Below are 13,013 nucleotides of genomic sequence, written 5' to 3'. Positions count from 1 at the left end.
CGTGTTCCTGTCCGGATTCTGGCTATTTAATTAAGAACTTTTTTCGATGCAGGCAGCCTTTCAATCTGACGATTGACTGACGCTGTACCACCAACGCTGTTCATAATATCTGATGTTTTATCATCGGTCTGTTGATGTTTTCAGTTCTACAATAAAGTGCAGGCTAACGTTTTCTCCGTCTCTCATTTGCGGACCCTAGAGGGAACGCGAAGCAGTCTTTGACTTAGACCAGTGGTTCTCAACCTTTTTTACCCGCGGACTCATCTCAACCTCGCCAGTATACCCGCGGACTCAAGCTATATATTACTGAAAAGTATATTTTTTTCTATCCAAGAGAGTGTAATACGGTATCAACAAAAAAATGAGCTAAAATTGAGTCAAGGAAGCTTTCTTAAATCTGTCTTTCCACATCTGTCGGCTTTGCAATTCAAGCAAGTATTAAGTAATGCAGTCCACATCTCGAGTTCCACTTATATTAGACAACTATAGATTGTCTCTGTGATTAGCACATGTCCCTACGATTTGTAATTTTCCAAATAGTATGTAAGTGAACAAGTCGCCATAATCAATTACCAGCACTCAGCGTATATCGCGCCGGAAACCTGTGCAATGTGCCTACGTGCAGGACCGTAACAGCACGTCGTCAGCCCGCCTCAATAACAAAACGTTGGTCTTGGGCCACACAGGCCATAAACCTAACTTCTGGTGGGCTTTACCCCCAGACCCCCCCTCCGAAACCTTTTGACCGCTACTTCTCAGCGAAATTTTTGTACCGTTCATTCAGTCGTTTTGTTTCAAATAGACCGCGCGAGGCGCGAAAATATTCCATAATTCACGATTGAATCGGTCAACATGATCGGGGATTGCATCTATATATATCTAGCTGTAATTTTTTTATGCTATCTCTGCTCATGCATTCAGATTTATCGGTCGAGCTGAGTGAGACGTTTCGGAATATGATGTAATGATATAATTTTTCTAAAAAGTTGCATAAATTTTCAAAAAACACTCTATAATTTATGTTAATTCACGAATAGTTTTGGCCCCCCTTCGAGGTCCCCCCTCAATTATGGAGGTTTGGTGTGCGGCAGTTACGGTCCCGCATACGTGTGTATAGAGAGCTGTTCCAGGGGTTTATACCTGGCATATTTTGTATGTGAATTGTTAATAGTGAACACGCAGCATTAAATTCCGAGTCCATTCGTACTACATTCAAGTCAATCCGACCAAAAATGTAGAGTTTATGACCGTGATAGAATTGCTTATGACAATTTTAGCAATAGTCTACCTCGAACATAAATGTAGGGCATTTTGAAAAATTCCAGTGGGCGACAATAGGGGTTTTATACCTGGCGTGGTTGGTATCAAACCAGGATGATGCGACAGATGTGCAAAGCATACCCGTTTTGCCTGTGATACTTGCAACCAACTGGTTTGCCCAAGACACAGAAAATCTCAGGCGAACCAATAATGCTTGGAATGCTGATCAATTTGTAGTGGTGCTGTTTCGTTGTTCTTGCGTTTGAAATATACGTGGCCAAACATCACTTATTGAGGTATCTCTAATATTGCTTTCAAAACTACATTCACTGCAGTATAATTTATTAACTTGCAGCAATTTCGTATGCCCCTTATCAACAAGAGGTAACGGCACAATAAGAAGCATATAGAAAGAGATTCAAACAAAATCCAAATTGGCAAAATATGACGTAACAATGCAATGATAAAAAGGAACGGTAGCTGGCCAAAGTCAGCTGTACCAGTACTCCGGTAGTCATAATAAAGGGATAATAGAGAATCAAATTATACAATACTCAGAAGACGTTACACAGACAATTAGCGGAATATATTAATGGAATATTGAAAGATTGTATACAAACTCTTTATCCTTTTTATGGTGCCGTTAATTCTTGATAAGGGAAACCCGAAAAGTCACCGAGGTAATAAATTCTACTGCAATGAATGTAGTTCTGAAAGCACTATTGAAGTTGAGTGCCGCCAGTCACATATTTGAGGTATCTATGCATTTTCTATGACAGCTATTAAGGTTACTAACATTTCAAAATGGGTATTTTGCAAATCACTCAGCCTAATTCTCAAATCGGAATTTGACGAAACCGGACCAGAACGGGGCTCATTCACTTTCGGACCAAAAAGCTATTTTCTCCGTGAGGCTGCAATGACTTTGGTCCGAAAGTGAACGAGCCCCGTAGGTCTGTCAATTACATGTTCCGAAATCATATCGGAAGTGGAAGAAAAAGTGTGCCGAGCCGATTAAGTTACTGAAAATTCCTGTGTTCGCGGACTCACCAAGGACCTTCCGCGGACTCAAATGAGTCCGCGGACTCGGGGTCGGGGTTGGGAAACACTGACTCAGACTGATTAACAACAATAACATAATGAGAATACTTAGTAAATGACATGTGCCATCATATTCATCATAATATTTGGTTTGATATTTTATAAAAAGCAATCTGAAATCTCCACATCCGGCTATGTGAAGGAGGTTTATGCTGTGAGTCAGAAGATTTGTCACGGCACCGGAAGCACGTTCCAATAAATACAAGCTGCATGGGAGGGGCAATGAGGAGAAATTTAACCCGACTTCAGGGAAAGTAATTCTATATGATTCAATTTTGTATCCAGAACGATTCATAGTAAGAGATATTAAACTTGGTGTGAGCGAAAAAATGTTATGCAATGTAGACGGCTGCTAATCCTTTCATGCTCGGAGATTTTACGGAATGTACTGATTATGCAGTGACGCACTTCTTTGAATATATCTTGAAATCAAATTACCATAAAACCTTGTGCAGTTTTTGAGTTGATTGCTATCTGCTACTACGTCAAAATTAGATTGGCCTATGCGAGCGGGAAAATTTTCAAGCCCAGGCAAGATTGAGACTTCGAAAACGTCACGCCCTAGTAAATCTCTCTGATCTACACAGGGTTATTACTGAATCCATACAGCGCCATTTCATCTTGATCAGATTTCATCATTACCACAAAAAATGAAAAAATCCACTCATAACACTTGATGAATAGCCTATGTCCGTCAATTATAAGCGTTATCTTTTCTCGCAACAGAACTATTGTGGGACAACGCTACATCAGTGTGAAAACTTCATTACCGTTCATAACCGATCGAAACGGAGAGTAAAATCGCGGAAGACAGATTTCTTTGAAGCCACTTTGTACTTCTCACCACATAACATACCACGCTTTCTCGTGATTCTGCGTACTGCTGAATCAGTTCATTGATGGGCAGTAGGCCTCTATATAAGTAACAATCGAATTTCTCGGTATTGCCGGTACGCCTGGATCGACCATAAATTGCCTTGACATAACCGATTTTGCAGTTTTTACTGCATTTTATGCTGTTTCTTTCATCAATCGTTTCAGCAATACGCAGCAGTTGACATCGAATCCTTCACCGCCCCCATTTGCTCCCAGCGCCCCCTACGGCCCAATTTGGAGTCAGCGACCCCCAATCACCCATTTCGTTGCCAGCGCCCCCTTCATGCTCGTCAACGTACCTAGGGGGGCACTGGTGCCCACTTTAGGAACCACTGATATTTCAGAACAATGAATAGCAAAGCTATGGATTTGGAGTTGACATATTGGAATAATTTTACTGGTCCAGCCCGAAAGCGAATAAAACTTTTGAGTCCGGCCCTCGGATCAAGTTGACTTTGACACCCCTGGTCTAGTTAAATTAGTCCTACAATATGATTCACGGGAGCGATCACTTGTTGAGGCAGTCATGCCACTCGTGCTGATAAAAGCTTTTGGTCAGCTAGCGTTGCAAAACCAGAACTCCGTAGGGATATGTAGGCTACTCTCCTAAATTGTAAAGTGCACGAAGGGTCACATAATTCTAATACAGTCGCCTGATTATAAAAGATTTATGCCGAAACAACAAAATCCTAGACGAGAGCAAACAATTACAGGTCGCGACTGGTTAGATATTCATTACAAAATAAGTAATTTTTCGAGTTGGTAACGGAATATAGCCTACTACGATGTAGAAACCGAACGATGCGAAAAGACACCGCAGCAGGTCGATAGTTAGGCCTGTTGCTCATGAATGTTTGTCAATAATAAAGATTCTACTACACGGTCTATGAATATTGAACATTGATATACGCACCAAAATGACGCATTTTCACTGTCTATCCGTATCATTATTGTGAAACAAGACAATATGTTCTTACACTACTTGGATAAGACCACCTGCCTGGCAAGTAAATATTTATTTAAACGATATGCTACGGAAATATCAAGTATTCTCCTTCATAACCAGTTTAGCGAGCGTAAACAGTAAAGCGAAACTTAAGATTCCATTTTTAATAACCTTAACACGTCATTAAGATATCAGCATATAATTATTTATTACGTTTCTATGTGATGTGAGATAACTCGCGGTGTGTCGTAATTAAACTAACAACGTCGTGTAACATAGAATAGTTCGCAGAAATCGCAGAGCAGTTATGCAGATACGTTATACGCAGTGTGAACTGATGCGTCATAGGTCCCATTGAGGATATGCCGTCATTCAAACGCTTATTATTGTCACTAATGGTTAATCCTGAATAGCATCGATATCACCATGTTCAGGTTTGAGCGCCACAGACCGGAATTGGTACCTTCTGTACAGTAGTTTCGCGAGAGTATAGTCGACGTATTTGACCTGGAATGATCGGAACCTTCGGAATAATCATCATTTCAGCAGTCATAGCACGGTGCTACATATATATATATATACATTTCAAACACTACATATATATATATACACATTGACTAGAATAGTGTAAAAGTGGGTCGGAAATCCTTTTCATCGAAGGAGCCATGTTGATTCTATATTTTCAAATCATATAATTCCTCAAGGACCATATAGCAGCGTCAGTATACCGTGGCGTCACACTTGCATAGCCGTGAAGTTATGGTTAAAATAAATTGTTTTGTTTTTTTAACATGGTTTTAACAAAGGTCGGGTTCTAAATATGTTTTTTGATTTAGTATATTTTTAAATGAAACCCTACGCAGATGCCATTTGACACGATCATGACTCGGTCATCAACAACAAGTCAATAAATTAGCAACGAAATGCAATCGGTGTCTCCCAGGGCTGTGGAGTCGGAGTCGGAGTCTGGGTAATTTTCGCTTGATGGAGTCGGAGTCGGAGTCGTGAAAACTATGATAGCTGGAGTCGGAGTCGGAGTCGTGGGGAAAATACTGACTGGAGTCGGAGTCGGAGTTTGTGAGAATGACCCTGAATTCGACTCCGACTCCGACTCCAGCTTCTCTATCATGAAAACGTTTGCTTTCAAAGAATTTCAATACAATTTTTATGTGCCACCAATCACTGTCATTAATAACCATACAGATCAGGTGCGGCCAACCCGTGGCACGCAGGCCAAATTTGGCACACGAGAAGGTAATTCTGTGAGGTAATTCTCGAAACTATTTACGACATCAGGTACAATTGCAAGGCCAACCTAAATTTGATTAGCATGACCGCGAAATTTGATGATGACTATAAAACAACAGTTCTGGCGCATTGACGTAGGCCTATCCAGGGGCCAGCCACATTTATCCCAGATCTTCGTATATGACCATAAAATAGAAAATTTCATGGCAGATTTATTTGACTTGAAATTTTTCTCGGTACTTCGCATGATTCATTGTCACTAGATTTCTTGCATTCAGTATTTGAGCCCCCTTCGGAAAATTATAAATACATATTATTCACAGAATTGAGTCTAACTATATTCGTAATTAGGAGATAACGTGTCGTCCAACATGCGGATTCGCTTGCGCACTCGCAGCGAGATCTTCGACAAAACATTTGCACAAAATGATAGAGGCATTTTATGTTCACTGATACCGTCGATTTTGCTGTGTCTAAACGTCGAATAATCCTGTCCTTGCGAAATGAGCCCAGTGGTATACAGATGCGACCCCCAATGTATGTTAGCATCATATTTATTGATATAATTCAGTCATTATCTTGAAAAAAAATTTCGCGCTTCGCGCTACTATGGCCTGATTGCGCACTGCGCAGTTGCATGACATATTTTGTGGTCAATTTTAGAGCGTATTAATATAAGCCTTGTCTGCAATGTTATCTAATTCGGTTCGCTCCTATCGGACGACTAAAAAAGGTTATCAACATTACAGTTGCCTGCGCAATGGTTCGTAGATCTCATGTGTCCCTTTGGCCGAAAAAGTTGCCCACCCCTGATATAGATCAAATTAGACATTACTTGCAAATTACAAGTGAGTTGCACATGGGAAGAAAATCGCAATGTGCGTTTTCGCGATGCAGTCAAAATTGATGCATTTTTTGGAATTATACCATGATACTGTGACAGAGCAAATGCATCGGCTGGTTTTGTAAAATTGTAAAATGATGTAAATATGACCAAACGATGCTTCCCACTTGACAAAATTAAAAATGATTGTAGTGTGGCTTAGCTGTTTGTGTCGAACAAATGATTAAGAAAGACTGCAAGTCCCAATCCTTGAATACTTGATTAAGTACATGTAGACTAGACATAGGCTATGGTCCTTGACTACTTAACTAATGGCTATTAATAGTAAGAGTGTGAGTGCTTGTAATCAGGATAGTGTGCAATGACAAAATTAATAAGTTCAATCTTTTTATTAGTTGTTGACTCATACACAAGAGCTACACTTGGATTTTCTATCTACATTTTTATAATACAGGATTGGATATCTGCCATATTTGAATGATTCATACATTTCAGGATATTAGAGAGTCCATGCTATAAAAACTTGAAAAAGGAAGGATATTTAGCAAATCTTTCTTTAATATTAATTGCATAGTGGATAATTCGAGCTGTGCCACCGTGAAACAATTTAGCATGCCACCGTTAATCATATGTTTGCATATGTTTAATGGTTGTAGGATAATCATTCAACCGACAATGTGGCATATAAATTTCGAAGTAAATTGGTAATAATGCTGGAGTCGGAGTCGGGAGTCGGAGTCGGTACGTTTAAAGACCCAGGAGTCGGAGTCGGAGTCGGAGTCGGTACGTTTCAAAACTCAGGAGTCGGAGTCGGTATATTGAAAATGTGTGGAGTCGGAGTCGGAGCCGGAGTCGGTGGTAAAATTTACCGACTCTACAGCCCTGGTGTCACCTATGAACCTACCAGCGAAATAGTGTAATAGTGTAATCTTCATTCGGCAATGTATAATGTTTTTTTTCTCATCGTCTAAATACACTTTGTCTCCATATATCAACAATTCGCGCCGATGATTAAAATGTTGTTGTAAGTAAAGGCATGAAGTTATATTTCCTCAGGTCATAACTATTGCCAATATGATATATTGGTATTGCCGCAATTGGCAGCAGTATGGACCACACAATAGAAACCGCTGATGAATCCGGGGTGAATCGATGTACCCGTTCGTCGTGATTTGAAGGAATAAACTTCTCAGTCATGCACTAGAAACTCAAACAAGCTAGGAACACAATACCTTACACCTACCCAACACATGTCGAATCGGGATGATTTGCAACGTGTAAATTAAATACCAATGACTGTTACGAGAATGCCAATTGACTGAATACTAATGTTGGCCCATTTCTGAAAACTTTAGTTCATTTTTCAAATTAGACAAAGACGACTTTGGAGGAATGCAATATGAAAAAAGGTATCGTATCAGTCGAAACGCCATTTTAATGCATCACCTACTCTAAGGTAACAATGATGTATAGAAATCACGAGAATTTCACGTTTGGGTAAAACTACGAGTGAGCCAGTAGTGTTATGGGTTAACATCATACATACAGTTCCGGTTGACGTGGCCGAATAACTATGATTAGTAGTGTTTCGCGTGGTGCACGATTTGTCATAATGCTACTCTATAGGCTATTACTTTAATTAGATATAGACAGAAATCATTTTAACATATCGGCGTTCATACGTCTGTGTACATGTAGTCTTGATAGGCCTGGGTTGGCGAGTTCAGAATTATATAATTGCGATTAATACACACTGAGTCACCAGGTTTTTATGCAGGCCGTGAGTCTGATTTGGCGATGGTGTTAATCAATTTTCTTAGTAATCACAATAGCAAATTGAGAGGTGGCTCGCGAAAAATTTTCAATCTGTGCTGGTGGCAATAAAAAGATTGGGAACCCCCGAAAGGCGATAGATGTAAACTTCTCTTTTGTAGCGATAATGCAATTGGAAAAGGGTTTATTGTTGCTAATTGGTTGCATGGTGGTAAGTGGATGGAACGCCGCCAGCGAACAGTCTACAGCAAGTCAGCAGAAGGATGATTCCGGTGAGTTGCGACTGGCCTATCTCAGGCTACATCCTTCACAGTGTGAAGTGTACACCTAAAAATGCAGGTCATCTTTCAAAGTGAAAGAAACATTGCTTGAATCTCATACGCTGTATATGTTTGTTAGCAGCACTCTATATTGCCTATAGCCTATATTTGAAGAAAATGATCACTGAATAATATATTCATATTGAAATAAACCAGAATATATTCGGATGGCGATCTTCAGGGTTAATCGTCAGCAACTATTAGAGAATTGGAAAGAACATTTTATATCAACAATCTTATCACCAAATACGACGTCACCACTGTAAAATTTCGAATAATCGAGGCGAAGAAATGACTTAAGTTCAATAAATCTACTATCCATAGATCGTACACGAACACCTTCTGTTGGCACAAACTATAGGTTGATGCATTCCGATACAAAACGACTCCAAGCCACCCCAAATAAAGTTTAAAGTAAATATCTGTGCTTCTCAGAAGCTCTTCAAACAAATGAATTGGTAAATATTACATTTCGCTCATTGAGAGAGTTCTTTTTATATCAAAGGTATTAATTATGCCGATGAGGGGACTTGTCAATCGGATACAGCAACAATTTCTGTCACGTACGCGCGCACATTGGGAGACTATAACTGGCAGACGGTAGTGCGAAGTGTAGCTTCTTCAAACTATAGAATTGAAGGCGCATTTATTCCCGTACCACTTCAGGCTAGTAGGATCTCAAGTCCGGATTCAGTTTGCTAATCCAAGTTGTATAGGTCTATTCAACGGTATTCAAAATTTTTGTACTATTTGAATACATGCCGCGGTTAAAAGTGAAAGCAGAAGTATCCTGGGCTCAAGAATGGTATTTGATAAATGCAACAACCCACTTTATTGCTACATCATAAATGATTGGTAATATCTATTAATGATATCTGGAAAATAAAAATGAACAAACTGCGTACGTTCTTGATATACCAGACCGGTCGTACTACTCCTGCATACATATCATAAGATTTTACGGTAACGAAATAAACAAACTAACTGTAAAATACAGTATAGGTTTGCTTATGAAGGACCAAGGCGATACTACTACACATCATCATTGTACTGGGACAGTGCAGAAGGATTTTGCGATTCGTTTGGACATCAGACTCTTTGTACGTTCGATCAACTGTGCCCGAAGATAAATGGCGCAAGACAATTTATCCATGATGTGATTCCTGGCGATCATTGGGTGCCGGTCAAGGACCGTGATTGGGTCGAAATTGGCGACTATCATTGTAAGTGTCTATACCAGGGGTCACCAACCTTTTTGCAACCGAAAGCTACTTTTGCGTAATGATTGAAGCGGCGGGCTACTATTCACTCCCGCCGTTTACCCGCACCACACTGAATTTCCGCTTTGATATTCATAGCATTGAGCAGGACTGTCATGTTATCATCATGTTATCTGTTTCTATAGCGGTCAGTGGGAAGTCTGGCATTGTATGATATCAACTAGTGCGCTGTAATCTGATATTTAACTTGACACTGCAATTCTGAGTGAATGGTCCAGATGTGCATTAATTAGCGTGTTTTGTGTTTGTTTTTGATGAAGTTCATGTCCAAAAAGGCTGATTCACAACAATCAGTTGAACCATAGACGCTTGCAACCTTCATAGCTGTTGCGCCTACACCACTGTACTTTTCCGTATCAACAATGCTCCAAACGTTTGCTGCAGACTGAGGTGGGGGTCATTTTGCAGTGTTACAATTTCAATCTCCAACTGTTCAGCATCCACAAATGACAAAATTTCATTATACCGGACCACAGCAACGATTACAGAAAGTTAGAAACATTGTATATTGAACTGCGTTGAGTGTAAGAGAAACATGCTGTGCCAAAAGATGCAATACGTAATGGGCATACAGATATTGAAAATCTCCTATTACTTCACGGCTATCTGACTCAGAATAGTAATATTGTTTACTATATTGTTTGCTATTCCACTTATTTTTAGAATGGGCTCGCGGGCTACTCGTCTAGTCCTCGCGGGCTACCTGGTGCCCGGGGGATCCACACAATAAGCCTTGAATTATTCATTGTTATGTAGATTGGCAGTGTGACGCAACAATGCTGTCGGGCTAAACGTGACCGCCACTCAGGAGCAAATGAGCGGCTGCGTGGAGAGAGTGAGAGTGCTCGGCTGGCGTCGCAGCAATGGGCAATGAGTTTGTGTTTCGAAGTGTAATAGCGTCGCAGAGAAACGTTGCGCTGTTGATACTTTCCATACGGGCTTCGGTAGAAGCGATCACACATCACCGTCCTATTGGCCCTATGTCATTATACCGATTGTAGTAGGTTGTATTCTATAGTGTGGAATGTGGACTATGAACAGCACATACAACAATTGAAAAGGATAAATATTTTAAACAAGAGCTAATCAGCAATTTTAATTTATATTTATCCATACAAAAATCTATATAGCAGCAACTTTTTTTATCGGAAGCAAACAAGTTTTCAAAAAGTTGGTGAACAGTGTTATCTGCTGGCTTCTCGAGATTCAATCACGACCTATCATAGCGATAAATCATATCTAAAGATGGGTTTGTACGAATCGAGCGATGGGTAATGAAAAAATAAATGATGTTTGAGTTACCCAATAGTATGTATTCTAATTCCAGCTGCACCGTGCTTCCTGCACTCATGGCGTTGGTCGCCTAACCCGGCCTGGGGAGAGAATACCGTGTCGTACGCATTCAAAGGATATGTTTATTGCTGTAAAGATACATCGCCAGATCAATTGCCGGGTAAGCATGCTGATAGGAAACAATCATCGTGCACTTCACACGTACCTATGACAATATTATTATTTTTGATACATATGTACTGATACACAACACTATTTTATGTTCCCAAATTTAAACAGTTATAGTGCCACGTCCATACCAAACAATCACAAACAGTTGATTTTAAGACAATTTTACACGATCCAGTGACCAAATAATAATGGTCGGCGAACAGTCGGGGGTCATTGAAAAATGGGCCACCGTTTACAATTCATTCTAATTCTAGCTGTGAGTTACCGGTACATTGGGAAGACCGCCACATACGAATCGTCCAAAGATCACTGCAGACAACAAAAAAGACGACTTTGCAATTCGTCGGAAATTTGCGTCAAGAGCAAACCTGTATACGGAATAGCTAAGGGCAACCAATGGGTCGCAATATATGGCCAATTCAACGAATGGATACAGATTGGGAATGCTTACGGTAATGTTATGATTTGTCTCTGTATGTAGATATTTTGCACGCCAACCTAAACTATGTCAAGAAATAACTTAAACTCATCAGCAGAATTGGTCAAAGCAGTCCGCGTTGGTACTCAAATGAAAATAAAAGTAAAGTTGTGTATTTCTCTTCAAGTACAAGTAGAAATGGCCATTTCAAACGTATGACGTAGGAACATTTACAATGAACTGCTGTAGTAGAGTACGTATTGTCGGAAAGTGTACTTAATCGAGGCATTGTATACTTAAAGTGTGCAATGGAAGGTGGCTACGTTCGGAATTGGAATTAGATACGTATTCGCGACCAACGCGAAATTGCAAATGATAAAATTCATAAACGTAATTTAAACCTAACCCAGATATGATGTCGTCTTGACGTAATCAAAAATGCAGAGGCTCACATGCAGGTGAGTAGAAGCGTAAATAGTTGAAAACATAACCTATTTAGTAAGTAGTGTAGGTATAGTACAAAACCTACTTCTGTACTTAAAAACATAGACATATTTCGTTGTAGACCACCTCTGGGCGTAGCAATGCATAGAATAAAAAACTGGGCTACTTCGAAAATTCTTGATATAAGTAAACTTAATTTTTATTTGTGCGCAGAACATACCTGCTTCCACCACGGTCCCAGATTCGGCCAACCGACGTGGGGAACAAGGACGGACGGAAGCGACATAAACTGGGTCGGATATGTGTACTGTTGCAAGTAATATACTTGGCGGATCTGCTACCATGCACGGTTCCTATGATCTATTTCCACGTAATTAAGAAACCAATCATCATATCCATTCAATAAAAGCTGAATGACTTCCAATATTTTCTGAGTCTTGTTCTCTTTGCCGCTTCCAACATGGGTTACTATACAAAGTATAGTCAGTATAGTGAAGTACAGTGATACTTAGGACATATTAACACCCGGGAATAAGCTATTTTGTGACACAATAAAATACTGAGGTATCACTGAGATGATGCTTTACCGACTACAGAAGGGGTCGGGAGCCGTAATAGCCTCGTATCTACAATTGTAATTCCCAAAGAGCCACACAACGAGGCGATGTTTGTAATCCTGCTCTAATCAAGCTGTCTATACCTAACATTCTGGTATGTGGCACATTGAAGAAGGACAGACGAGCAAGCGACACTTTAGCAAACCTACGGGATTCGGAAAATTTTTGCAACCATATGTTTTTTATTATACTTCCATGAGAGCCGTATAATAATGATATGGACATTTTGAAGCAAGACCGACAATTTATGTTCGAATGTTGTTTGCCCCTGACTGGGATAATAACTGTTGTTAAGTGATATCATTTGGTGCACTTTACTACCAATCAAAGGTGGTCAAAGGAGTCAAGAAAGCTACTCAAGCAGAAGTAGAAGTAGTGACGAAAAAATCTACTCAAGTACGAGAAGAAGTACTTCTTCTATA

At 39.9% G+C, this 13,013-nt stretch overlaps 1 protein-coding gene across 1 annotated transcript; it reads left to right on the top strand.

Annotated features, from left to right (window-relative positions):
• Positions 1–7,981: 7,981 nt before the first annotated feature.
• LOC145436245 (uncharacterized) lies at positions 7,982–12,400 on the top strand. Its single transcript, XM_080313607.1, has 5 exons — positions 7,982–8,320; positions 9,385–9,591; positions 10,976–11,101; positions 11,367–11,564; positions 12,188–12,400. The coding sequence occupies exons 1-5, from the start codon at positions 8,215–8,217 to the stop codon at positions 12,292–12,294; spliced, it is 744 nt and encodes a 247-aa protein (XP_080169733.1). The 5' UTR covers positions 7,982–8,214; the 3' UTR covers positions 12,295–12,400.
• The last annotated feature ends 613 nt before the right edge of the window (positions 12,401–13,013 follow it).

This window comes from Botryllus schlosseri, chromosome 3 (assembly GCF_051294905.1).
Source record: "Botryllus schlosseri isolate E-star chromosome 3, Bs_hap1, whole genome shotgun sequence".
Lineage (NCBI taxonomy): Eukaryota > Metazoa > Chordata > Ascidiacea > Stolidobranchia > Styelidae > Botryllus > Botryllus schlosseri.
This window is presented reverse-complemented; position numbering and strand designations above follow the sequence as displayed.